The sequence below is a fragment of the Heliangelus exortis genome, chromosome 26 (assembly GCF_036169615.1).
Source record: "Heliangelus exortis chromosome 26, bHelExo1.hap1, whole genome shotgun sequence".
Classification (NCBI taxonomy): Eukaryota; Metazoa; Chordata; class Aves; order Apodiformes; family Trochilidae; genus Heliangelus; species Heliangelus exortis.
Genome location: NC_092447.1, coordinates 4,917,346 through 4,944,071, shown reverse-complemented (window position 1 = coordinate 4,944,071; position 26,726 = coordinate 4,917,346). Strand labels below are relative to the sequence as shown.

General features: G+C 51.3%; 1 protein-coding gene across 2 annotated transcripts; it reads left to right on the top strand.

Moving 5' to 3' along the window:
- The first annotated feature begins 1,072 nt into the window (after positions 1-1,072).
- Positions 1,073-26,497, top strand: ST14 (ST14 transmembrane serine protease matriptase). Of its 2 annotated transcripts, none has more exons than XM_071768981.1 (19): positions 1,073-1,730; positions 12,399-12,558; positions 12,659-12,786; positions 13,133-13,203; positions 13,622-13,782; positions 14,120-14,155; positions 14,476-14,713; positions 14,866-15,005; positions 15,419-15,516; positions 16,012-16,121; positions 17,332-17,462; positions 18,177-18,281; positions 19,510-19,617; positions 19,850-19,963; positions 20,880-21,014; positions 21,499-21,685; positions 21,849-22,123; positions 23,003-23,139; positions 25,445-26,497. In XM_071768981.1, the coding sequence occupies exons 2-19, from the start codon at positions 12,402-12,404 to the stop codon at positions 25,604-25,606; spliced, it is 2,493 nt and encodes an 830-aa protein (XP_071625082.1). In that variant the 5' UTR covers positions 1,073-1,730; positions 12,399-12,401; the 3' UTR covers positions 25,607-26,497. The 2 variants fall into 2 exon arrangements, with proteins under 2 accessions (XP_071625082.1, XP_071625081.1); XM_071768980.1 differs by lacking the exon at positions 1,073-1,730 and adding an exon at positions 4,828-4,996.
- Positions 26,498-26,726: the final 229 nt, after the last annotated feature.

Sequence of the window (26,726 nt, the reverse complement as noted above, 5' to 3'; positions counted from 1 at the left end):
TAAGGCAGGTGAGCATGGCTCAGCTCTGCTTGTCTGTAACAAACCAAAGAGAAATGGGTTTTTCTAACCCAGTGTCTGCATCCCTCCCCCAGCTAAGCCACTGCCTCAGTTTACACATTCACAGCTTGGTAGGAGGGCAGGACCTTAACTGCCTTTCAATCTTGGGTGTGCCCCAGTGTGCAGCCAGGTTTCAAAATACCCAGGGCCAAAAACCAGGCAGTCAAGCCTGTCCACTCCTTTAGAGTTTGGCTGCCAAAGTGCTGCTGCTGCTGCTGCTGCTGATTCAGAGCTCACAAAAAGGGGTGAGCCACGGGAGAGCTGAAGAGAGACCCAGTAAAAAGCAGAAGAGGAAGCTTACAGCTTGTGGTGGGTGCCCCAGTGCTTTGGATTCCCTCTGGAGTCCCGTGACTGTCAAGTGGTTGGCACCATCAGCATCAGAGGCACAGGAAAGGGTTCCCCTGAATTTTGGAAAATGTCTCAGTGCTGTCTGGGCTCCTTGCTCAGTGTCCCCTCCTGTCCTTGCTCTCATGCCCTGATCACCCACAGGCTGTCCCAGTGCCCTGTGTTCTGGGCAGCAAAGCCCTTTGTGATCCCTGCCAAAACCACGTTTTGGGGGCAGGACCCTCACGGCAGAGCTTGGGAGAGAAGCGTTTGAGCTCAAAGGGTAAATTCCCATCCAAATGACACAAAACCCTTGGCCGGCTTCCCCGGAGGCAGCCCCACCACCTTCTGCCTGTGCCCAGCTCCACACCTCCCATTCTCCAAACTCAGTAATTATTCCCCTTGCCTTGCGGAGGCTGAACCAGCCCGGGAGGAACTCTCCGCAGACCCTACAAGAGGCAGAGATGTGCTCAGTGGAGCGGTACCCAGGGTTTCACCTTCCCACTCCGGGGGCTGCTCGTTCACCAGGGAACCTCAGGACTGACGTTTTCCTCTCCTCCCACTGAATCAGCCTTTTATTTACCCTTTGGAATGCAAAGTAACAGGACACCCTGTGAGCTTTTTATCGCTTTCCCAATCTTTTGTATCTCGCTAGAGAAGTTGCCGGACCGGCTTGAGGGTTGGCTGAGATTGGGGTGGTTTCGGGGCTGTCTGGCAGGAATCTGGGTGGGAGGGCACAGCCGGTGAAATTTGAATTTCGGAGTCACGCCGGGAAACGGAGACGTTGAGACACACAGCAGGGAGGAAAAAAAAGTCTTTGTCACTCTTTGGATCCGGCCCCTGGCTGTGTGGATGGATGCTGCTCCTTTTCCCGGCTAGAATCCCTGGGAATCGCCTCCGCCAGATTTTTTTTTCCTCCGCAAGCATCCTGCCTTCATTCCTCATGTGAGCAGCTGCGTTTTTTCCCCGTTTCACGTGGATGGCATTCCCGGGGCTGGCAGCTGATGCGGGAATAACTTTGCCTGTTCCGGACAGCGTTTGGTGCCGATCCCTGAATCCCTTGGGACTCTCCTGGAGGTCGGGCTCAGGGAGGAGGTTCAGCTCCTGCAAATCGTCTGCGGTGCCGAGAAAGCCGGGTTTGGTTCCTAAAGTTTCAGCCGTGCCCCCAGCCCGGTTCCTGCTCTCTTCCCTCCTCAAAACTTGCTGAATCTCGACTCAGGATGCTGCCGGGGCCACACTGATGGCAAAGAGGCAGCTTTAGGAGGAGGAAACTGGGTTTTTGGTGAATGAATTGGTAGCGTTTGGAAGAAGAAGAGGATTTGTTGGCTGAGTGCTGCCATTGCACGTGGGTAAGTGGCTTGATCTTTCCTCTTTGGTGCCTTTTTTCTTAGAAGTGACTTCCCTGGGCTCAGCGTCCTTCAGGCAGGTTGGAGAGACACATGGAAGTGTCCCAGTGTGACAGCATCTGGTGTGCTGGGAGCTGCTGCTTGGATGTTTTGGGGCTGTTCGGTGGCCATCACCTACTTAGCAACAGGGCCAGAAGATAAATCCCTGCTCCAGCAGCAGAGAAACAGCAATCCTGTCCTTGAGGGCTTTGAATCAGCAGCTAGGTTGGGGTTTATGTTTAGCACGTGTGTTGCTTTCTGGTTTGCTTTGGGTTTTTTGGGTTGGTTTTTTTTTTTTTTTTCCCTCACGGTGACTCCATCCAAGAGCCAGCTGGGCTGATGAATGTGTTTGTAAAGTGAGAGGAAAGAGCATTCTCTGCCCCCTGTGAAACCTCCAAGAGTTGTGGAGCTTGGCGAGGATCAGAGAGGGAGTCTCCCTCTTCTCCTCCTTGGCCACATCCCAGGGATGGGTGTTTGCCTGGCACCTGCCTGGAGGTGAAGAGGAGAAATCTGCAGAAGCAAAAGAGCAGGGTTCAGCTCGGCCTAAGTGCTTTGTGCCTAAAATGTGCAATTTCACGGGGGTGTTAAGGCAGCCAGGTAGGGAGTGGCTGTAAAACTGGAGTGCTGGGCAGGGCTGGGCATCAGCAGGAGAGCTGAGAGCAGCTCCTGACATCAGCCAGCTGGTGGTTTCAGCAGGCTGAGTAACAAAGCCACCTTTTGAAGGGGAATATTTGAAATTCAGAGGAACTTCCTGCTGGGGGGTGCTCAGCCTGTGGGGGGGATTCTGGTATCTGCCGAGGGGACAGGGAACGGAGTGGTAGAAGTATTTCTGTAAGAGCACGGAAGTTTGGTTGTATTTTTCAGCAAAGAAGAAAACAGGATCCAGAGACATGTCTCTGCCTTGTTTTTTCCCCCCAAAGAAACTCCTGCAAAACTTGCAGAGCTCTGCAGGAGATGTTTTAGAGCAAGGGGAAACAAAGGTAACCCTGTGAGCATCTCCCTGCCTGCATCTCCCCGTGGATCAGTGGGCAGCTCCTGTTGTACCAGAACCAGCTTTCTGGTTCATCTGGAATTTATATGTTCAGATGTTGAAAAAAAAAAAAAAAAAAAAAAGGCAGTTTCAGGGCTGATTGTAGCTGGTTTAAAAGAGGCAGCAGAGAGATGGTAAGTTCAAAAAAGTGGCATATCAAAAAAGTTGGTGTAGACTGTCACATGTAAGACAGGGAAGAGAAAGAACCTTTCCAAGAAAGAAAATGTTGGTCCAGCTCTCTTGACTTACCCTTGAATGTGAGAAATCTAAAGATTGGAGTGTGGGGAGAGGAGTAATCTTTCCCAGACAGGGAAAACGATGCAGTAAGCCAGTCAGGAATGCAGGTGTCAGTGTTCAAAGCTCTCTTTCCAACCTGCCTTCCAGCATTCTCAGAACCCAGGGCTTTGCTGCTGCTCCCTCCTTCTCTTCTCTGGGGGCAGCGTTTGAACCTCAAACCCTGGAGTCCTCAGGAGCTGCTGATGGGATGTGAGCACCACCAGATTTGGGTACCTGAGCAGTTTCTGCTGTGTGGCTCCTCACGGTGCATCTGCTGGTAAGAGCTGGGTGATTCCTGAAGAGCCTGAGCTGAGGGCAGTTTCAGCCTGGGATAAAGGGTCTGGTTTCCTTTGGCTGCCCCTCGGTGTGTCCCAGGTGTTTGGGGGAGCTGGGGACTCAGAGAGGTTTGGAGCAAGGGTTTGTAGCCTGGTAATTGTCACCTGAGAAAAGGGACAAAACTTTGGGAACATAATGCTGTGGCCTAAAGCAAGTCCTGCTAGTGGAAGGCTGGTAAAAACCAGACTTTCCTGATTTAATTTAATTTAGGACAAAGCCTTTGTTTGGATGATGCTCAGCTTTTGTGGCACTTTTTAGGCTCAATTTTTGAGGGCACAGCCATTGGAGCACAGATCTGGGAGGCAGTTTTGGGGCCGCTTTTTGGGGCTATTTTTTTGAGCACAGTTTTTGGGGCACAGTTTTTGGGAAGGTTTTTGGAGCAGTTTTGGGAATACAGTTTTTGGGAGCACAGTTTTTGGGGCATAGTTTTCAGGGCACAGTTTTCTGGAGCAGTTTTAGGGGCACAGTTTTGAGGGCAGCTTTTTGGAGTACATTTTTTGGGCACAGGTTTTGGGGCACAGTTTTTTGGAGCAGTTTTGGGAGCACTGTTTCGGGGCACAGTTTTCAGGGCACAGGTTTTGGGGGCAGTTTTTTCAGAGCAGTTTTGGGGGCACGGTTTTTGAGGCAGATTTTGGAGCACAGTTTTGGGCACAGATTTGGGGGGGCACAGTTTTTGGAGCAGTTTTGGGCACAGTTTTTGGGAGCACCACTTTCTGGATCAGTTTTGGGAGCACAGTTTTGGGGCAGAGTTTTTGGGAGCACTGCTTTTTGGATCAGTTTTGGGGCACAGTTTTCAGGGCACAGGTTTTGGAGCACAGTTTTGGGGGTCAGCTTTTTCGGATCGTTTTTTCAGAGCAGTTCTGGAGGCACAGTTTTTGGGGGTCAGCTTTTTTTGGATCATTTTTTTGGAGCAGTTCTGGGGGCAGAGTTTTGGGGGTCAGTTTTTTCAGACCATTTTTTCGGATCAGTTCTGGGGGCACAGTTTTTGGGGGTCAGCTTTTTCGGATCGTTTTTTCAGAGCAGATCTGGGGGCAGAGTTTTTGGGGGGTCAGTTTTTTCGGAGCAGTTCTCGGGGCACAGTTTTTGGGGATCAGTTTTTTCAGACCATTTTTTCAGAGCAGTTCTGGTGGCAGAGTTTTGGGAGTCAGCTTTTTTGGAGCATTTTTTCCGGAGCAGTTCTGGGGGCACAGTTTTTGGGGGTCAGCTTCTTCGGATCATTTTTTTTTTTTGGAGCAGTTTTGGGGGGGTCACCTTTTTCGGAGCAGTTCTCGGGGCAGAGTTTTTCGGCCCACACCGTTTCCCATGGTTTTCCCGCGGACACCTGCGGAGCGGGAGAGGCGGGAGCCGGGACACGGAACCATCGAGGGGAACCTGCCGGGTGTTTCCGCCTTCCCTCACCTGCCGGGAGCCCGGAGAGAAGGAGGAGGAGGAGGAGAGGAGGGGTTGGGCACCGTGCCCAGCCGGGTTGTGCCGTGTCCCAAGGAGGAGCAGCCGCGCTATGGCTGCTTGAGCCGGGCCGGCAGCCGCCCAGGCCATGGAGCGGGGCCCCACGGATGCTGCCGGGATGAGGTACAGCAGCAAAGGGCAGGTGAGGAGAGCAGGATTGGGGGGGATGGGAATAGGACACCCCCCCTTTCACCTTTTGGCTGAGCTGCCTCATGGCTGGCAGCGATTTGCTTTGAGACTCGGGAGTCCCGGCTGAGCGGGCTCTGGATCCCTCGGGAAGTGATTCCCCGAGTTCTTCTTTTTTTGGGAGAGGCAGGAGAAGATCCCAGCTGAGAAGGAGAAGGGTAAACAGCTTTGGGAATGTGGAAGTCCCTCCCGCCCCTGGCCGTGCCCTGGTCCCTGCCTCTTGTGCTGGTTTTGATTTTGGTTTCAGGTTGGGGATGGCAGGAGGAAAGCAGCGGGAGGTGAGCTGGTTGCTGGGGTTGGGTTGGTTAGCAACAGATCTCCCTAAACCTGTCCAGGCTGTCAGGAGGTCTGGCTTTTAATTCTGGGGCTTCTTTAATGAACTGATGGATTCTCAGGGGAGCTTGAGCTGCAGTCTCTGCTCTCCGTGTTGGTCTGAGGGTCAGGCAGGGACTGATGGTTTGGAGCTGCACCTCCAGAGCTTGTTCTGTGCTGTTTAAAACTTTTTTTTTTTTTTTTAGGTTTAAGCAGGGGAGCTTAAGCTGCAGTCTCTGCTCTCCATATCAGTCTGAGGGTCAGGCAGGGACTGGTGGTTTGGGGCTGCACCTCCAGAGCTTGTTCTGTGCTGTTTAAAACTTTTTTTTTTTTTAGGTTTGAGTAAGGCAGCATCATGTCCCAGCTCACCTGCAGGCTGTCAGTCTCTGGGGCTTGGCTTTCAGAGCTGGTGTCTGGCAGTGGCACAGCAGATAGCAGTGGTACAGGAGCCTGCAGCTTGAGCCCTGAGCAGAGATCTCAGAGCTCTGAGCTGGCCTACAGCAAGGAAAAGTTTCCCTGTGTCAGGGCCGTGGTGACTGCCAGGAAGGGGTAGGAAGGAGATGATGTTGCTGATACCATTCAAGCTCCTTGTTCCCTGGCCGGGTCGGGGTGACACTTGTGTCACTGTGCTCTTCCCTCCGTTACTTGGTTGTGACAAAAGGTGGTTTTACACACTGGTGTGTCCTTCAGGCAGGGCTGAGGGCTTGAGTGGGTCCCTGTCAGGTCCTGAACCTGGGTTCTGGGTCAGTCTTTCCCCTGTGTCAGTTGAAGAGGAGCTGAAACTGATCCAGGAGGACTTCCTCAAAGGTGTTACCTCCCCTCCTTGGCAGCAAACAGCCCGAGGAATTTGTCCCTTGTGGACCAACTGTTGTTGGACTTGGCTCCCCATAAAGCCCAGGGCAGAGCCAATGTGAGTGGTTGTGCAATGAGTGCAAGGGAGAGGGAGCTGAGACAGTTGTTGGGAAAAGCTGCTCCCCTTCCTTGGAAAGAGCTTTTGTCTTGGGTTGTGGCTGGTGGGTGAGCTGCTGCCCAGGCCAGTTTTGCAGCTGTTGGTGCCAAAGACAAACAGGAATAAGGAAGGGACGAGGACAGAAAGGCTCAGGCCAAGTGAGAGTGTGCCAGACCTTTGCTCACTAAACAAAAGATCACTTTGTAAAACCACGGAGGGAGCAGCAGGAACATTTTTGAGAGCTTGGCTTTGGGGAAGAAGGGATCAGAGCAAAGCTGTGAATACTGTGAATACTGAATATTTCATTTGTATCCAAAGGCTGCTTGGATGAACCTTGCAAAAAACTCTGCAGTACCTGAGAGAGAGGCTGGGGCAGAGGAGGGAGCAGCTGATGGGGATGGTTTTGCCTGGTTGGAGGTGCTGATGTGTCCCTTGCTGTTAACTCCAAACATTCAAATGTCATGGGCCAGACCCAGCTCAGCACTCTCAGAGTTGGTCAAGAGCACGGGTGAGGTGCTGTGCTGAGTGTTTCACTGAGGCTGGAGCACAGCTGGTTTTCTTAGGCTGCTGGAGGGCATTTTTTGTTGCTCAGACAGTACTGGCTGTCCCAGGGAAGGTGCAAGAGGCTTTTAAATAAACATTTGCATCCATGGTGTGTTTCTCCTCTCGTCTTGGGACATAAGTGGCTCATGGCTATGTATAACAGGTCTGTAAGGTTGCTTTACTTCCCTCAGAAATGCCAACTCTTACATGGACAAGTCATCAGAAACAGGATTAGAAGTGTGGTGGCTTTTTTTTATTATCATTTTGAACTACTCTGTTCCATGACTCAGCTGCACTGATAAGCCTGGAGCAGGGCTGCAAGCCAAGCCTGTGCTGCCCAGTGCAAACATTAACTTGAGTTTCTTCTGTCATAAACCTGAAGGAATTTGGTTTCTCATCTGACTCAGGGTGGTCACAAGGTGCTCTAGAGGATCCAGCAGGGAACTGGTGTGTGAAATGGGTGTGTGTGACTTGTATCTTTCACTGTTGCACTTCCCTCTGTGCCTGGAAGGCAGACAGTCTGGAGCACTCCTTTGTTTCCTGCTCCATTTTCCCTTGTTGGTTCTGATGTCATCATTTTAGAGCATCATTGCCTCAAATAAGGAACTGAAAAATGAAAAAAATAGGGTGCTGACAAAGTTTCTCTACTGCTTTCCTGCCTGTGGTGGAGCAGCACAGCATGGATGTGCCTTACAGAAATGGAGCTCAGGTGTGTGCCCTTTCCATGGGTTTCTTATCAGGAATAGGAAGGGAAGTGGAAGATTATTCTTATCAGATCTCCTTCTGGAGAAGTGTTGGGGTTTGCAGCAAGAATCACAGAACTGCCAGGGTTGGGAGGGACCTTTAAGCTCACCCAGTTCCAACCCCCAGGGACAGGGACACCTCCCACCAGCTCAGGATGCTCAGAGCCCCATCCAATCTGGCCTTAATTTCCAGGGATGGATGAGGCTCCCACCACCTCTCTGGGCAACCTGTGCCAGGGTCTCAGCATCCTCATGGTGAAGAACTTCTTCCTAACATCCAATTTAAATCTCCCCTCCTCTAGTTTGAATCCATCCCCCCTGGTCCTACCACTGCCCAAGATCCTAAAGAGTCCCTCCCCAGCTTTCTTGTAGGAGAAAGAGTTGGGGACAGGATTTGATCTCAAGAGTTTTGTAGCTGGACTCAGGTGAAGTGATTTGGGTGCTGTGCCAGCAGCATTTAGATCTTCCTTGTGAGAAACCAGCTGTATCCCCTCCTGCCAGCACCACAAAACTGTGGGCAGCTTTTAGTAGGACCAAGGGAAACCTCAGATTTTAGAAAAGACAAATTTTTGGGCTCTTTCTGCACTCCACCCCCCTGATCTCAAAGGCTGGGGTGTCCCAGGCTGTCAGCCCAGCTTGTCCTGAGCTGCTTGATGAGCCCATGGATTTCCTTCCTCTCCTTTCCCCTGTGATAATTGGTTTAAATTTTTATTGAACACCACCAGAGGCTGGAAAAGGGGGAGGTGGGGACTGGGTGTTGGGTCCACAGGGTGTCAGTACCTTGGTGATGGGTGTTACCCTACCTAACCCCATAATCTGGTGACTCTGTTTCATCTGAGACCTCCCCAGCCCACCTCCAGAGTTGTATTTTTAGGGGTTCTTTTTCCTGGCTGTGTGCATCAGGCAGCAGGGTTTGGGCAATGAGATCTGGGTGCTGCTTTTGGGGATCTGTAGGGTCCTGTGGCAGCTGAGCAGCTGAGGCTGGGATGGGATAAAAGTGAGGGGAAACAGCTGAATCTTTTGTGCTGGACAAAGTGAGGAGGGGTGATAAGGGACAAGTGGAATTAACACTGTCCCAGTGTGATTCAGGGTGAGGCAGACACAGGGCAGGAGCTGGGGCACCTCTTTTGGAGGGGAGAGGAGCACTGAGGGCTCTTGGTGCCCAGGACACATCAGGTTGTCTTGGGGGGACCACCAAACAAACCAGAAATCAGCCCTTAGGAGAGGTGTTGATCCAGATGGACCCTGTTTGGGACTCATCTTAGAAGTCTTCTTCCTGGAAGAAGATGAAGAAGCCTTCACCCTGCCTTGGCCCCTTTGCAGGAGGATGGGAGCCAGCATCTCCACCCCAAACTGAGGCAGCTCCCCCCATCCCCACCTGCTGGATTCTGGGCTGTCAGAATTACTCACTTCTGCATCTGGTTTGTCCAGTCTGGCAGAGCATGGCTGCTGTCTAAAAATACACTGTGGGGCTTACCTAGGAGGAGCAGTGAGGTTTCCTTGGGCACAGGACTTCTCTCCCAGCTCTCTGCATGAGGAGCCCTCCCAGGTGCTTTCTGGATGGATAGAGAGGGTTCCTTATCCAGGTTTCCTCATGGAGTCTGGATTCCAGGGGAAACAGAAGCCTGGAAGAGATAGGGCAAGGTCTCTTAGAGCTTTTTGCTGTTGTGGCTTTGGTGGTGACCAGAAAGCTCCAACCCTGCCGTGAGGGTGAGGGCTGAGCAAGAGGAAGGAACTGAACCCGTGACTGAAGTGGAGAGAAGAATATCAGGGAAGTTTTTCTGTTAGGAATGCTCATTGGAGTCATTTCTTTGGGAAGGGTAAGGGAGTCAGACCTTTGTGCCAGAGCCTGTTTCTTGGGGAGTGCTGAGGTGAGAGCAGGAGGAGCTCTCACGTCCCCTCTGTCACCAGAGGTGGGGACCACGCAGCCACCACGAAGGGAAGATTAAAATTTGTCTTTGCTTGATTTAACCAGAACCTCTCGAGTCTGTTTTGCTGTTGATTCCACCTGCTTTCTGCCTAGCTCAGAGGATGGTTTCCAGCCCCACAGAGGAGGTGTCTTATCCCAGGGGCAGGAGGGGATGTGCAGCAGGGCAGAGTCTGAGCTGCCCTGTTTGGGCACAGACAAATCTGGTTCTAAGGTCAGACAGGTCCTTTTCTTGCTGACAGGGAGCAGGGAAGGTTCAGCTTCTTACTCAGAGGTGAGGACACAGGAGCTGGTCAGAAATCTTCCTGGCATGACCTGATTTCACATTCCTGTAGTGCTTGGGGGATGCTTCAGATCCTTGGCCTGGGATTGGGAAGGGAGTTTACAGGAATTGCTGGTGCTTACCCAGGCTGTGACCCTTCAGAGCAGCTTCCCAGCAGTGCCAGAGTTAGGGGGAATATTAATGGTGGGTGTAAGGTCTGAGGATGGGAGAGGACAAGAGGAATATAAAGAGAGGGCAGGGGGGGAAACACCTTTGGATCCAGTTTCATGTCTGCCTCCAATCACTGGGCAACTTCTGGTGAGTAGCAGTGGTTGTTCTGCACCTTGGGCAGAAATAGGAACAAAAATAACTTCCCTTAGGGTCCCCTCCCTTCTTTTAATGTCTCTTGGTGCTGTGGCTGTCACTGCCACCTCAGCAGAACAGGCTGCCAAAGGTTGCTGAAAACTCTGGCACTTTTAAGATCCTTGTTTTTCAGGAGGAAAAAACCTCTTCCTTTGTTTTTCCAGAGGAGAAACTGCCTAAAGAAAGATCAGAGGTTGAGTTTTGTTGCCAGAGGAGCAGTGTGTGTTTTGTGCTTGTGTTTTCCTTCTGATTTAATCAGAATTTAGGGATCACATCCCTGGGTTTTTCCTGCCTAAGAATCCTCTCTCTGCAGGGACACAACCTGGAGCTGGCAGGGGATGTTGGAACACATCAACCACACTGCTGGGCAGCAAGTGCCTCCTGCTTGCAGCTCAGCCCCAGAATTATTGCTCAGAACACAGGGATGATGCCTTCCCCCTGTGAGCTGGGGGCAGCTGATCCTTCCTCTGGGAAAGCTGCTCCTTATTTAGATTTATCTCAGGTTGTTTTTTTGCTGTGCAGAAGAGAATGAAATAATTTTTCTGTAGCAGCAGCAAGGTTTTTGGCAGCCCTGGGAAGGTTTGGCACTGCAAGCAGCCCCAGGGTGGGAGAAGGGAGATGCTGGTGAGGTTTGTGGCTGTTTTCTTTTTCTCTTCACCTGTTTTGGGGGGATTTCTTGTATGGTTTGGGAGCTGATGGGAGCCTGATGGCTGTTTCCAAGATGGTGCCCCAAACTCCAGGCACTGAGTCTGAGTCAAGTGTTTCTTGCTTTAGGATGTCTGTTTGCCTTTAAGCTTTATTTTGGGTGTCTTCTGTTTTTCAAGTTCCCTTGGGTTATGTTTTCAAGTTTTTCCTGTAGGATCACAGAAACCAAACAGGAATCAGAGCAACCCTGGGGGGATCACCCTCAGTGGTCTTTGGTTTCTTTTGGTGGAGGATTCTGAGAGCAAGGGGTGCAAATCTGTTCTGGTCCCAGTGGTTTTCTGGTGTTTGCAGAGGATTAAGCTTCAGAATCCTTTGCAAAAATGTAGGGGAAGGTGCTTCCCCTGCCAGGTCTCCTTCTTTTGTAAAGGGCCTCGGGCAAATACCACAGGGAGGAGAGGCTTAGGTGAGGTGTGCAGGGTGGGAGGAGGGAGATTGGGTGAAGAAAAGGGCAAAAGGAGTTGGGGAATAGGGAGAGTCTCCCTTGGGAGACAAAAAGGGTGAGGAAAACTCATCACTTGGGTCTGCAGGAGAGTGGGGAGGCCTTGGAGGTCCCTCTGCCAGCAGAATGCCTTTTGCTGTTTTTTTTTTTTTCCTGATTTTTAGGGACTGGTGATCCTCAAATCACCCCTGTGTCTTGCATCAGTTCAGCCCAAGTGTTTTTGGTGTCAGAGGACTGGCAGTATCGTGTTTGCAAGGATGATGTTCCTCCTCCCAGAACACAGGAATGGGATTGAGGCCAGCAAATCTGTGCCATTTGATACTTTCTGTTGTGGTGTCCTCATGGTTTGGGCAGGTTGCAGCCAGCAGAGCCCTTCTTACCCCCAAGGGAGGCACAAGAAGGAAGCAGAATTTGTGGGCTGGCCTCCTGGCACTATCCAGCTGCAAGTTTGGGTTTGGATCCTCTTTTCTGGCCCTTCAGGACATGCCAGGACATCTTGTCCTGAGAGCCTGGCTGGTCACAGGCTTCAGGGATACCCTGTGTGTTCATCTGAGGGTGGTTTTTTTCTGTTATTTATTTCTTTTATTGGTGCTGTGGAATCCCAAGGAGAAATACAGGAGCCTTGTGGTGACCTGGGAGACATCCAGAGAGCTGTGCATGTTCAAAACAGAGAAGTAGCTGGGTTTCTTTTTTATTTTATTTTACAGGAATGCTGTTTCTAGCGTGCTGTGCCCCAGGGGCTGCAGGTGACACAGCTGTCACCCAGGCAGGGCTTTGCAGGGGTGAATTTTCTGCAGTTTCAGCTGCCAGCAGGCAGAGATCTTGGAGGTTCTGAGCTTGGGACCTCTCAGGCTCATGGGGGCTGGGGGTGTGTGGCCTCACCCTTGAGTTTATTTGAGTTGATCACCACGTGTGAGGTCCAAAAAGTAATCAGGGGGGTGTGGAAAAGCAAAGCAAAAGGCTTCAAGGTTTGTCCTTCAAGGTTTGTCCTGCCATGGGGTGGCTGTGGGTCTCAGTGCTGGGGAGCTGCCACGGGGAGGTCCTTTGGTGCCACCTCTCCAACCCAAGCTTTGGGAAAGAGCCTTCCCACCATCCTGCTTCCTCCTCTCTCCTAGGACATGAACAACCTGGAGGAAGGGGTGGAGTTCCTCCCTGCCATGAACTCCAAGAAGATGGAGAAGAGGGGTCCCAGGAGGCGGGTGGTCATCTCTGTTCTGCTTACTGGGTTCCTGCTCAGCTCCCTTCTCACTGGGCTCCTGGTTTGGCACTTCAAATGTGAGTAGGGTGTAGGGCAGCACCCTGGGAGCACCTCCACCTGGGAAAAGCTTTGTTATGCTCTGGGAATCCTTTCTGACTCTGGAATTTTGCCTTCCAGACAGGAACGCCCCTGTCCAGAAGGTTTTCAATGGCCACTTGAGGGTTCTGAATTGGGATTTCCTTGATGCTTATGAGAACTCCAGCACACCAGAGTTCCTGATGCTGGCCAAGAAGGTGAAGAGCACGGTAAGAGGTGTCTTGGAGTCCTCCTGCCACCAGGACTGGTTTGCCCTGAGGCCAGGGGGATCTTGCATATAGGATTTTTGGGAACCTTCTGGCTCCCTTGGGATGGGTGCAGGGGATGAGGTGAGGCATTGGGATGGGTGCCTTGAAGCTGAGTCTTGGTGTCACAGCTCCAGCCCCAGCCTCTCCCAGATGTGTGGGTGCCAGGGAAAATCCCAATGTCAGCAGATGAGTCGGGGTGGGAGCTGAGGCAGGATTCTGCCTGATTTTTCCATAGCAGGCTTAAAGGTCTCTCTTATCTTTAGCCTTTCCTCCTCACTCCTGAAAACCCTTCTTTAAACTTTTTTAGGTGGAGGAAATCTACCGGAATCACCCAGATATTGGCCCTTACCACAAGGAGACAGTGATCACTGCATTCAGGTGAGTGTTGGGTGCTGTCTGAGGCCTGTCCAGGGGGCAGGAGGGTGATGCTGGGGTATCACACAGCCACAGACCCTTGTTCCCAGGCTGCTGGGGGTGGGGGCACCCCCTAAGCCACCTTGAGTGATGCAAGGCAGTGAAAAGTGACCTGAAAATGCCCATCCTTTTCTGCCAGCCCTCATCACTGGGAGCTTGGCAAAATCATATTATGGTGCAGTCAAAACTTAGGAACCACAAGGGGAGGCACCTGGCAGCCTGGAAAAATCCTCCCTGGGGCTGGCAGGGACCTTTGCTGGGTGCAGTTTGCTTGAGTTGGTCCTCGAGGCTCTGCCTTTCCCCTGCCCATCCTCGGGGTGGAAGTCGCAGCCCCTCCTGTGCCTCTCCTTGCTCTCACCCCAGCACCTCCCTCCTCCTGCAGCGAGGGCAGTGTCATTGCCTACTACTGGTCGGAGTTCCTCGTCCCCAAATACCGGGAGGAGAGCCTGGACAGGGCCATGGCAGACAAGCAGAGCCTGGTCCAGAGGTGGAACCCCCGTCTGCGCAACCCCATGCTGAAGGTGGAGTCGGTGGTGGCTTTCCGTGAGTGCTGGCTCTTCCTGGGGTTTGGGTTTTTTTCTGGGGGGGGGATATTTGGCTGGAGAGATGGGGACACACGTTTCTCTGGGCCAGCTGTCACTCTCAGACCTCCCGTGGAGGCCTTTGGTGGCGATTTGAAGGGTGAGTGTGAGGAGCTGGCTCTCCCCCAGGGCTGTCTGGAGAGGGATGGAGAGGAATCTTCCCTCCTGCAGAGGGGGAGTTTGGTCACTCCCCGGGGAGGGACCCCAAAAATCAGTGCCCACCTCAGGGACATCTCCAGCTTTCTGCCCAGGGATTTTCCACAGCCCAAAGGTGACAACATCTCTCTTTTCTCCTGCAGCTGCTGACCCCAGCATGGCTAACTCAGCCCGGGACTGTAAGTGGAGTTGTTCTTCTGTCTTCTTTGGGTTGGTGATTTCCCTTGTGGGGTGGGGAGGGTGCTCTGCAGACCTCCCTCTGCTGCTTGGAGCTGGCTTGGGCTCCACCAGATGTGGCAAAAGGCCTTGTGGGTGCCCTGGGTGTCACTGAATCATAGAATGGGTTGGGTTGGAAGAGATGAGCTGGTGCCAACCCCCCTGCCATGGCCAGGGACACTTCCCAGTGCAGATGGAAGCTGATAAGCAAGGATGGACTCGAGAGCTCAGGGAAAGGCAGGGCAGAACCTCTTTGTTGACTCCTCCCTGCTCTCCCTGGCAGATAGCTGCATGTTTGCCCTCCATGCCAAGGAAGGGGAGGTCACCAGTTTCACCACCCCAGGCTTCCCCAACAGCCCCTACCCCAACAATGCCCTCTGCTACTGGACACTGAGGGCAGATGCCAACTCCATCATCAGCCTGACCTTCAGGACCCTGGAGCTGGAGGAGTGCAGAGATGACAGTGACTACATCAAGGTCTACAACTCCCTGAGCCCCGTGGAGCCCCACACTTTGGTCAGGTCAGTGTCCCCAGGAGGTGACACCGAGCTGGCAGGGTGACCCTGAGGAGTCCTGATGGTTCCTGAGCTCCTGTCCCTGCTCTGAGCTGAGCTCTGCTGCTTGAGGTTCTCCTGGGAGTTGTGCCTGATGGATTTTGTCCTTTCCTTCCCAGGCTCTGTGGGAATTATGCCCCTTCCTACAACCTGACCTTCCTGTCCTCCCAGAACGTCATGCTTGTCACTTTGGTTACCAACAAGGAGGGGAGGTTCCCTGGCTTTAAGGCAGAGTTCTTCCAGCTCCCAAAGGTGACAGGTGAGCAGAGATCTTGGTCCCATTCTTCCCCACCTGCAGCCCTGGCTGGGATCACTCACCAGGAACATTTCCAAGGCCAGGAGACCTGGAAGCAGGTGACACTTCAGCTCTTGGAGCTTCCCTGGCTCCTGGTGCTCTTTGGCTGCTGTAATGATGTCCCCTGAGGAAGGCAAAAGAAGAATTATGTTGGATTAGCCATGGAGCCTGATGAATGCAGGAAGCACCTAATTGATCCTCCTGGGTTTTCTCCAAGTGCTGGAGCTGAGCTTCTCTCTCTGGAAGTTGCCTTAACCTTGTTAGAGGCTGTTGCATCCTCCTCCCTTCCTGCCTGGGGTGACAGGCAGCTCAGCCTGGGAAAAACCACCTTGTCTTTACATCTCTAACCTCCTCTAATCTTCTTGCTTCTCTCCTAGCCTGTGGTGGGACCCTGAAAGGAGAGAGTGGCACCTTCACCACTCCCTTTTACCCAGCACATTACCCTCCACTCATGGAGTGTGTCTGGAACATCGAGGTGAGACTGGGTCCTCTCTTTGCCTTAATTAAACTCTGAAATTAATTTGCTGATGCTGTGGGCTCGGGGCAGATGCTGCCAAAGTCTAGCAGGGCTGCAGGGTGGCTTCAGGAGCTGGTGCCCAATGCAGAAGATGCTGGGAGAGGACTGAAATTTGTGTGAGACTTAACCACAGCCCCCAGGAACTGTGGCTTTGGAGAAAAAGCAGAAGAGCACCTGGGATTTGGGGCAGGGCAGTGGTTTGCTGGTGAAAATGGGTGGTGGGGGACAGCAGGTCTGACTTCACATCTCTGTGTCCCTGCTGGGTCTGGGGTCCTGGGCTCAGCAAGGCAAGCAGCCCTCTAAATGTCACTGTGAGCCTCCCAGCCTTTTCAGGAGGGTGTTTCTTTTTCTCCTGGACTTTTCCAGTTCCCTCCTGTCCTCCCCACCAAGCCAATTCCCATTTTCTGTGCTCCAAAACCCCAGCCTTGCACCTGACTCTGCTCCCTTTTCCAGGTTCCCTCTCAGAAGAACGTGAAGGTTCGTTTCAACACCTTCTTTGTGCTGGAGCCTGGGATCCCCATCACCTCCTGCACCAAGGACTATGTGCAGATCAACAGCACGAGGTGGGTGGCAGTGGAGGGGCTGAGCTGAGTTGTCACCTTCTGCTTTCCTTTAAATTTGCTGGGGGACAAGTCTGAGGCAGCTTTTTGGGATGGGGAGAGGCAGGAGGGCGTTCTGGGGAGCTGCTGTGGTCCCTCAGCACCCCGTGGTGAGAGGTATCCCAGAGGTATCCCCCCCCCAGATGCTGCAGAAAGGCAGAAACATAGAATCACAGAATCCTAGAACTGGCTGGGTTGGAAGGGACCTCAGAGCTCATCAAGTCCAACCCTTGCTCCACTCCCCCCGTGGTTCCCAGCCCATGGCACTGAGTGCCACATCCAGGCTCTTTTGAAATATCTCCAGGGATGGAGAATCCACCCCTTCCCTGGGCAGCCCATTCCAATGCCTGAGCACCCTCTCTGCAAAGAATTCTTTCCTAATATCCAACCTAAACCTCCCCTGGCAGAGCTGAAGCTCTGCCAGGGGAGGTTTAGGTTGGGTATTAGGAAAAAATTCTTTAGTCCATGCCCTCTTGTCCCACTGATATCTGCCCAACCCCCCCCTGGCTCCAACCTCCTTTCAGGGAGTTGTAGAGAGTGATGAGGTCTCCCCTGAGCCTCCTCTTCTCCAGCCTCAACACCCCCAGCTCCCTCAGCCTCTCCTCATAGGATCTGTGCTGGATCCCTTCACCAGCCCAGTTGCCCTACATCTGATGGGCTTTTTGCTTGAAGAATCCAATCTCCAGTCCTTAGGGTTAATTGCATCCTGGTCTAGTGATGAATTTACTGTTACATTTCTTGGTTGCTGTTACACAGCCCAAAATCACCCTTTTTCCTTGAAGGGTTTCAGAGCCAGGAGCTGTGTCTGTGGTTCTTGGTTGGTTCTTGAAGTGGTGGGATGGGTTCCTGCAGCTCCAGAGGCTGCACAAACCCAGGCCCAGGGTTGGTCTGAGATCAGAAATCCCTCTGCCAGGAAGGGGTTTGGATGCTTTTGCTCCTGATCATTTCCATGATCAAAACTTGGTGTTTGCAGCTGGTCCAAACCTCCTGCCAATGGCAGCAAAACTCCAGCAGCTTTTGCTGAGATCTCTTGGTTTTCCTGCCCCTGGAGCTTTCTGGGTGTTTGAGCTGACCCTTAGTGCCAAGGGGGAGCTGAAGGATGGAGGAAGGTTTGCTCAGGGCTGATTTACAACACTCTGTTCAATTTTTTTTTTTTTGCTCTCTCTGCCTGCAGGTACTGTGGGGAACGTTCCCAGTTTGTGGTGGCCAGTTCAACCAACAAAATAGAGGTCAGGTTCTTCTCAGACCAGTCCTACACAGACACAGGCTTCTCTGCTGAGTACCTCTCCTATGACTCCAGTGATCGTGAGTTGAAACCTTTATTTTCCTGCCCAGCTTCCTCATATTCCTCATCTCCACAAAAAAAAAAAAAGAAAAAAAAGAAAAAAAGAGTGGTTTTTTAGCACAGGATGCTGTCAGCAGGCTCAGGGAACGTTGTGTGCTTTAGGGAAATGACAGAGAGGGGACAGCTGGAAGGTTCATGTGGGTTTTTTATCCCTTTTCCCCCTCCTCTCAGCCTGCCCTGGGAAGTTCACCTGGGAAGTTCATCAACAGGAGCATCAGAAATTCCTGAGCACCATACAAAACTTAGAATCAAAACTTGCTGCACACCAATGAATGAAAAATTGCTGAGGATCAGTGTAGAACACGGATTCAAAACTTGCTGCACACCAGCGTAAAACTTAAACTCCAAAACTGCTGCACATCAATGCAGGATTTAGAATAAAAGTTGCTGTGCAGCATCAGAGAACTTAGAATCAAGAACTGCTGAGCATGATACAGAAATTAGAATCAAATATTGCTGTGCACCAATGCAGAACTCAGACCATGAGCTGAAACCTTTATTTTCCTGCTCAGCTTCCTTGTGTTTGGTACCACCAAAAAAACCCAAAACAATGTTTGTTAGCACAGGATGCTGTCAGCAGGCTCAGGGAACGTTGTGTGCTTTGGGGAAATGACAGAGAGGGGACAGCTGGAAGGTTCATGTGGGTTTTTTATCCCTTTTTCCCCTCCTCTCAGCCTGCCCTGGGAAGTTCACCTGCAACACTGGGCGCTGCATTGACAAGAGGATGCGCTGTGATGGGTGGCTGGACTGTGTGGATGGCAGTGATGAGAGGTCCTGCAGTAAGTTGCTCTTATTTGTCATTTTTTTCTCTTTTAATATCACAGGAAGGGCCGTGCTGCCCCGGGGGGGCTGGGGGAGCTGTGTCCTGGTGTCCTCTGTGATGTCCCTGCTGCCTCTGCCCCTGGTGCTTGGTGTTGTGATCTCTTTGAGCTCCTTGCCCAGTGTGGGTTTAACTCATCCAGTCCTCTCCCAGTGGGATCTGCTCCCCTTTCCAGTACCTCCCAGTAGGGAGTGTGTTTTTCCATGCAGTCCTCCTGGGTTTGGGTGGTACAAAGGGGAGGTGGTTTGGTACTGAACTGGGGCACACCTGGAAAAGAGGTGAGATCCACAGGAGATGTTTCATTTGGTTTCTCTAGGATTAGCAGAGCTGTCCTGGAGGTCATGTTCTTGTCCAGGGTTAATCAGAGAGGAGGGGATCCCCTGGTTTGGGGTCTGATTCCCAGGGGATGGGCTGTATTCTGAGGACATGTGTGCTACTCTCCCTTCCCTACCACAGAGACTTTGCAGCTCCCAGGGAGTTTTCTTCTCCAGAGCAGTGGAAATATTGTCCTATAGATGAAATAAATTCTGATTTGGTGTGCATGGCCCCAAGCTGCTATGGGGTTTTTTTTTGGTTGCACACTCTTAGAACCTTGAATCCTGGGCTAAGTTTTGGGCCCCTCATGACAAGGAGGAGTTTGAGTGGCAGGAGTTCATCCAGAGAAGGGCAGGGAAGGGTCTGGAGCACAAATCCCATGGGGAGAAGCTGAGGGAATTGGGCTTGGAGGAGAGGAGGCTGAAGGGAGAGCTTATTGCTCTCTACAAATCTGAAAGGAGGTGTTGTGAGGTTGGGGTTGGTCTCTTCTCCCACGTAACCAGTGACAGAATGAGAGGAAATGGTCTCAGGTGACTCCTAAAATCTCAGATTAGATTGGAGGAAGTTGGATCAGATATTAGGAAATTGGATTTTAGGAAATTCAGACTGGATTCTGGGAGAACTTTATTTATGGAAAGGGTGGTCAGGCATTGGAACAGGCTGCCCAGGAGTCACCCTCTCTGGAGGTGTTCAAAAAACCTCTGTGTATGCAGGACTCGGGGAGATGCTTTGGGATGAGGGTTGGATGTTCTGACCATCTTCTCCAGCCTTAATGACTCTGTGATTCAATGAGAGGTGCCTGGGTTTCCCTCTGGTGACTCCCCAGGTACCTTTGCAGTTCTGTGCCCTGATTTCTGGTTCTGCTTTTCCAGCCTGCACCGAGCAGCAGTTCCGCTGCCAGAACGGATGGTGCAAGCCCAAGTTCTGGGTCTGTGACAATGTCAACGACTGTGGGGACAACAGTGACGAGCTGCAGTGCAGTGAGTGCCTCATCTGGAGGGCAGAGAGGGCTGGAGCAAGGCCAAGGGGTTGTAGGAAAAGTGGTTTGGGGGGAATTTCTTTCTGAAGAATCCAGTGTGTGGAGGAGAAGAGACGGGGGGGGGGTTGGTGTTGGGAGGTGGGTGTTGGTGTTGTAGCTGCAGAGGTTTTGTGCATCTTGGTTTGGGGGTGGGATCTGTGTCCTGCTGTCCCTGAAGGGTGCTGTGTCCCCAGGCTGTGCAGCTGGCAGCTTCAAGTGCAACAATGGGAAGTGCATCCCCAGCAGCCAGGAGTGTGACGGGCAGGACGACTGCGGGGACGGGAGCGACGAGGGCACCTGCAGCCCCGGTGAGGATGGGGGGCTTGGACCTGCAGGGAAAGCTGGGGAGGGGCTTTTCACAAGGGTCTGTGAGTGATAGGACAAGGGGAGGGATGGTTTCAAGCTGGAAGAGGGGAGATTAAGGCTGGTTGGGTGTTAGGAAGAAACTCTTCAGTGGCACTCATTTGTCTGGTGATTTTTGTGTGCAGTTTCCTTGCTGTCTCCTGGGAGCTCTCTGCTGCTGGGATGTTTGGAGGGGTGATGGGTCTGAGCCCTCCTGTCCCACTGAGCCCCCTGAACTGGTCTGCAGCCCAGCTGGAGAGGTCACAGTGCAAACTGGTGCCATTCACAATAGGTCTCCCTCCAGCCCTGGTGGAGCAGCAGTGTTAAACAGCAGCCAGGCAGCAAAGTCTTTGTGGGTTTTTTGGGTTTTTTATAAAAAGAAGTAGGTACTGAGGTACCTACTCAGCTGAGGTACTGCCAGGCTGACTCCTGTTCTTACCTCTGCTGTCAGAGTGGTTCCAAAGGATGTTTATCAATATGCTGATAGGTGCTTTATTTATATACAAATATAAATATATGGTGCAGGTTCTCCAGAGGGGTTGTGGCTGCCCCATCCCTGTAAATGTTCAAGACAAGGTTGGATGGAGCTTGGAGAAACCTGGTCTTGTGGGAGGTGTCCCTGCCTGTGTAGGTTGGAACTGGATGATCTTCAGGGTCCCTTCCAACCCAAACCATTCCATGATCCCATTCTGTGATTTTTATATGTATATATATATATATATATATATTTTTTTTTTTTTTTTTAACCCATTTCCTCCCAGCTGGGCACCTTGGCAGGCGTTTTTAAAACATCCTGGGGGTGGGCTGAAGAGGTGAAGGGCTCCTCAGAAGAAATGACATCCCCAGAACCCCTGGGTTAAGCCTTCTCCCTTTTCCCTGCAGGGAAGGATGTCCCCCCAGCAGTGACCTGCAAGGAGCACACCTACAAATGTCGGGACGGGCGCTGCATCAGCAAACAGAACCCGGAGTGTGATGGGGAGCAGGACTGTGAGGACAACTCAGATGAGGAAAACTGCAGTGAGTGCCCTGGGGAAAAGGGGGGGATACAGTTTCTGGGCTGAGAAACACTCAGTTGAGGTGTTTGTTCAATGTCGTGCATTTAGGAGCTTGTAATTTTACCCGAGTTGTGCTGCCTGAGGTCAGTTTTGAGGTCAAATGGCTGAATTTTCTGGAAGGCTTTTGCATCACTGCTCAGCCACGCTGGGAAATGAAGATAAGGGGAAAATGTGATGGTTTGCTGGAAGTAAATTTTGTAAATTACTTGAGAGAGAAACTCCAGAAGATCCACCCAGCTGTGTCTGAAGTCCTTGTGCTGCCCAGGAGGGCTCGTTCTGCACAGCGAATATTTAATGTTTGTGCTGATGGCCCCAGCTCTTCCTGACACAGCTGCTTAGGCTTTTATGCTGGGGGAGATGTTATCCCAGATGTAGAAAAGGTGAAGAAGCTATCTGGGAAGAGGAGTAACCAAATGCCCCCATTTTCTCCTTCCCCCCTTCCCCAGACTGCGGGCTGCGCTCCTACGTCAGGAAGTCACGGATCGTCGGGGGCCAGAATTCGGATGTGGGAGAATGGCCCTGGCAGGTCAGCCTGCACGTCAAGGGCCAGGGCCACATCTGTGGGGCCTCCCTCATCTCGGAGAGCTGGCTGGTGTCAGCAGCACATTGCTTCCTGCAGCTCCAGGGCATCAGGTAGCTGGGAGCAGGAACGGACGGGCAGGACCCCTCCCCTACTCCCCAAGGGCTGGGGAGGGGAGAAACCTTCAGTTTTTACAGGAAAATATTGAAGGTTGGGAGGTGGGATGTTTTTGGGATATGGGGCCTCACCCTGCTCTGTGTTTCCTGGCTCCTGCAGGTATGCAGACCCCAGTCTCTGGACAGCCTACCTGGGTCTGACTGACCAGGGCCACCTGGATGGCCCCAACGTCCAAATGCGGAAGATCAAACGCATCATCTCCCACCCCCACTTCAATGACTACACCTATGACTATGACATTGCTGTCATGGAGCTCCAGACCCCTGTCACCTTCTCCTCTGTTGTCCAACCCATCTGCCTGCCTGATGTCACCCACACCTTCCCCGTGGGCAAGGACCTGTGGGTGACCGGCTGGGGAGCGACCGTGGAAGGGGGTGAGTGCTGGGGTGATTTCCTGGGGGATTTAGGGAAAAGAGGGGGCTGGGTGGACACAATTTAAATGTATTTACATGTATTTACATGTATTTACATGTATTTGAATGTATTAGCTTGCCTTGACACTGAAATCAAATGAGTGCCAGGCTCTTCCCAGTTATGACAGGACAAGAGGCAACAGATAAAAACCTGAGCATAGGAGGTTCCATATAAACACAGGAAAAATTTTTTTGCTCTGAGGGTGACAGAGCCCTGGACAAGCTGCCCAGGGAGGTCGTGGAGGCTCCTTCTCTGGAGACATTCAAACCCACCTGTAGGTGACCCTGCTCTGGCAGGGGGTTGGATTCAATGATCTTTTGGGGTCCCTTCCAACCCCTGTGATTCTGTGAGCTTCCCTGGCACAGATTTCCCCATTAATAAGCTGGGGATCTGATGAATGCCTGTGACAATCTGAGGGGGGGGTGGCAAGAGGAAGGGGCCACTCTTCTTAGTGGTGCCCAGTAACAGGACAGGGAATAAACTAGAACGTAGGAAGTTCCACCTCAACTTGAGGAGAAACTTCTTGCCTGGGAGGGCGAGGGAGCCCTGGCCAAGGCTGCCCAGAGAGGTTGTGGAGACTTTCCAACCCCACCTGGATGTGTTCCTGTGTCCCCTGCCCTGGCTGATTTCCAGAGGTCCCTTCCAACCCCTGACATCCTCTGGTTCTATGATTCCATGATTTAATGCCTGCAGGAAAAGCAGATTGCTGCAGCAGGGATTTACCTGGCAATTACTCAGTCGTTCCGAGCCCAAACGAAGCCCTCGGGGGGAGGGAAACTGTTGAAAAAAACCCACCCTGTGTTTTTCCTTCCACCTCTTTTTCTTATTCCTCCTCTCAGGCGCTGGAGCCCCCATCCTGCAGAAGGCAGAAATCCGACTCATCAACCAAACTGTCTGCAACGAGCTCCTGACTGACCAACTGACCCCACGGATGATGTGCGTGGGCATCCTGAGCGGCGGCGTGGACGCCTGCCAGGTGGGAGAGGGCAGCAGAGACAACAAGGGGGGGGTGGGCAGGGTCCTTCAGGGCTCAGGATGATCCCAGCCCTTTGCTTTTGGGTGTTTGGACTCACACCCTGCACACCTCACACCCTGCACACCTCACACCCTGCACACCTCACACCCTGCAGACCTCACACCACTTCACCCCCACAAGTGGGACCGAGGGATGGACATGAGCTGCAGGGGGTGGTGATGTGGGACTGAGGATCCATGCAGGGGACCAGGGTGGGACTGGGACTCCAGAACTTCTCAGCAGATAAAGGAACAACACAACACACTCACTGGAGAGCTTTACTGGGGGGGGTTTGCTGGTTTAGCTTGTTCCTCTGGTGACTGATGCCCTAGGTAGGGGTGATGCAGGACTCGATGAGAACCAACGCAGGACTTGGAGTCAGGAATTGCTGAGCACTGATGGGGAACTTAAAAGTTGCTGAGAATCAGTGTAGAACTTAGACTCAAAGTTTGCTGGGGATCAAGGCAGAACTTGGAATCAAATATTGCTGCACCAGTGTAAGATCCAGGCTCAAAAACTGATAAGAATCAATGTAGAACTCAGACTCAAACTTGCTGTGCACAAATGCAGAAGTGCTGAGTGCCAATCCAGAACTTGGGATCAAAAATTGCTCAGCACTGATGTGGAACTTAAAAGTTGCTGGGAATCAGTGTGGAACTTGATCCTCAGCAAATTTTGGGTCTAAGGTAGAACTTAGAATCAAATATTGCTGCACACCAGTGCAGGACCAGGCTCAAAAATTGATGAGAATCAATGTAGAATTTAGATTCAAAAATTGCTGAGGATCAAGACAGAACTTAGAATCAAATATTGCTGCACACCAGTGCAGGACCCAGGCTCAAAAATTGATGAGAGTCAATGTAGAACTCAGACTCAAACTTGCTGCACACAAATGCTGAGCACCAGTGTAGAACTTGGAATCAAAAATTGCTGAGCACTAATGTGGAACTTAAAAGTTGCTGAGAATCAATGTAGAATTTAGACTCAAAATTTAGACTCAAAAAAGGCAGAACTTAGAATCAAATATTGCTGCACACCAGTGCAGGACCCAGGCTCAAAAATTGATGAGAGTCATTGTAAAACTTAGACTCAAACTTGCTGCACACAAATGCTGAGCACCAGTGTAGAACTTGGAATAAAAAATTGCTGAGCAGTGATGTGGAACTTAAAAGTTGCTGAGAATCAGTGTGGAACTTGATCCTCAGCAAATTTTGGGTCTAAGGTAGAACTTAGAATCAAATATTGCTGCACACCAGTGCAGGACCAGGCTCAAAAATTGATGAGAGTCAATGTAGAACTCAGACTCAAACTTGCTGTGCACAAATGCAGAAATGCTGAGTGCCAATCCAGAACTTGGAATCAAAAATTGCTGAGCACTGATGTGGAACTTAAAAGTTGCTGAGAATCAATGTAGAATTTAGACTCAAAATTTAGATTCAAAAAAGGCAGAACTTAGAATCAAATATTGCTGCACACCAGTGCAGGACCCAGGCTCAAAAATTGATGAGAGTCATTGTAAAACTTAGACTCAAACTTGCTCTGCACACAAATGCTGAGCACCAGTGTAGAACTTGGAATCAAAAATTGCTGAGCACCGATGTGGAACTTAAAAGTTGCTGAGAATCAGTGTAGAACTTAAGCTCAAAATTTGCTGAGGATCAAGGCAGAACTTAGAATCAAATATTGCTGCACACCCATGGAGGACCCAGGCTCAAAAACTGATGAGAATCAACGTAGAACTCAGACTCAATCTTGCTGTGCACAAATACAGAAATGCTGAGCACCAGTGTAGAACTTGGAATCAAAACTTGCTGAGCACTGATGTGGAACTTAAAATCAAAATTTGCTGCACATCAGTGGAAGCCTTAGACTCAAAAATTGCTGAGCAAGTTAAAGGTTGCTGAGAATCGATGTAGAACAGACTCAGAATTTGCTGAGAGTCAGTGTTGTGCTTCCAAACAAACAAACTTACAGACAAAATGCTCTCATGAGGTGCTAGAACAGCACACCCACCTTCTACTTTGTTACTGAGCACCCTAATTAGGGAATTACTAATGCCAGAATAATGAGCTAAGCTGCAGGCTGTGAGTGCCATAATTAATTGATCAAGTGGTTGGGTCCATTGGGTTGAGTGAGGGAATTGCAGCGACAGCTGCCTTAACCGCTCAGTTTGTTTTTTTTTTTTTTTTTGAGATTAATTAATGACTAATTAATTAACACTTGGACAGCATCCAGCATCGTTGCTTAATGCCACTGTTTGTTGCAGGGTGATTCTGGGGGTCCCCTGGTGAGTGTGGAGCCCAGCACAAGGATGTTCCTGGCCGGGGTGGTCAGCTGGGGCGACGGCTGCGCCCAAAGGAACAAACCCGGGGTCTACAGCCGCCTCACCAGCCTCAGGCCCTGGCTCCAGCAGCAGACAGGGCTCTAGGAGCACAGACACCTCCACTGGGAACTTGAATCCTCCCTCTACCTCGTTGCAAACCCCCCCTGGGACTCCTCCCACTCAGAGCTCCCCGGTCCCAAACTGGGAAAGGGATTCACGTGCCGCAAAGGGGATGCGACCAACCTGGGTGAGCAGCCACCCAGCCAAGATAGAGGATGGAAAGCTTTATTTTTTTAATTCATGTAGAAAAAAGATAAGATAAACACTTGGTGTTTCAGGGAAACTTCATTGGACAGGCTAGAAAACATCTTTCTAAATTTTTAATTTGTTTTCAAACCGCCATCCCCACCCCTTTCTCTGCTGTTGAGGAGCCGGGGGGGAAGGGGAAAGGAGATTTTACCCTTTTTACCATTTTTTTCCTGACATCCCCCACCCTGATCTCTGTCCAGTGTCACTGCTGGTCTCACCAAGTCTGGGAGTGTGGAGCTGAAAGAGAAAGGTGGTGGCAGCTGCAGAGCCAGGGGGTGGGTGCCCAGCTCCCAGCTCTGCACCCATTGGCATCACCCAAAAGTGTCCCTAAGGCTCCAGGAGCTGGTGCTGAGCTCAGGGACATCCCCTGCACTGCACTGATGCCACCCCTGGAGCTTCTCCCCTGCCACAGCCACCAGCAAATGTTACCTCTGCTGGGAAATTAAAAAAGCTTTTTTCTCAAAAAAAAAAAAGAAAAAAACCCAGACCAAACAAAACCCTGTGACTTGTGAATGTGTTGATTTTATTTTATTGTGTTTTTTTTCTATGTAGCCCATTCCTTGCCCACAAAGAGCACACTTGTGTTGAGCTTAGTTACCCCCCCCCCTCCTTTTGCCTGTAAATAAATTGTTTTTTTTTTGTAAAACTCTCTATGAAGATGCTCTAATAAACTGGGATATTTTCTAAGATTCTGACTCTCTGGGTCTTTCTGAGCTGCTCTGGGAGGATTTCTGAGCCAGGGAACCTGCAGCACAGATCCCAACCCTCAGCTTTCAATTCCACACCTCCATGGGGCTCTTCCCACATTTTTAGAGTCCAGGAGGATCCAGGATTGAAACAGCATCAACCTGAGCAGTTCTTGAGCTGCTTCCCACCTGAAAACCTACAGGAGATACCCCCAAACCCCAGCACCCAC

What these genes read in the sequence shown, in the direction of transcription:
- ST14 (XM_071768980.1), top strand. Translation starts at nt 4,943, where the DNA reads ATGGAGCGGGGCCCCACGGATGCTGCCGGGATGAGGTACAGCAGCAAA. An exon ending in AGTGTGTCTGGAACATCGAG is followed by an intron (nt 15,517 to 16,011) that starts GTGAGACTGGGT and finishes TCCCTTTTCCAG; the next exon opens with GTTCCCTCTCAGAAGAACGT. An exon ending in CTGCAGCTCCAGGGCATCAG is followed by an intron (nt 21,686 to 21,848) that starts GTAGCTGGGAGC and finishes TGGCTCCTGCAG; the next exon opens with GTATGCAGACCCCAGTCTCT.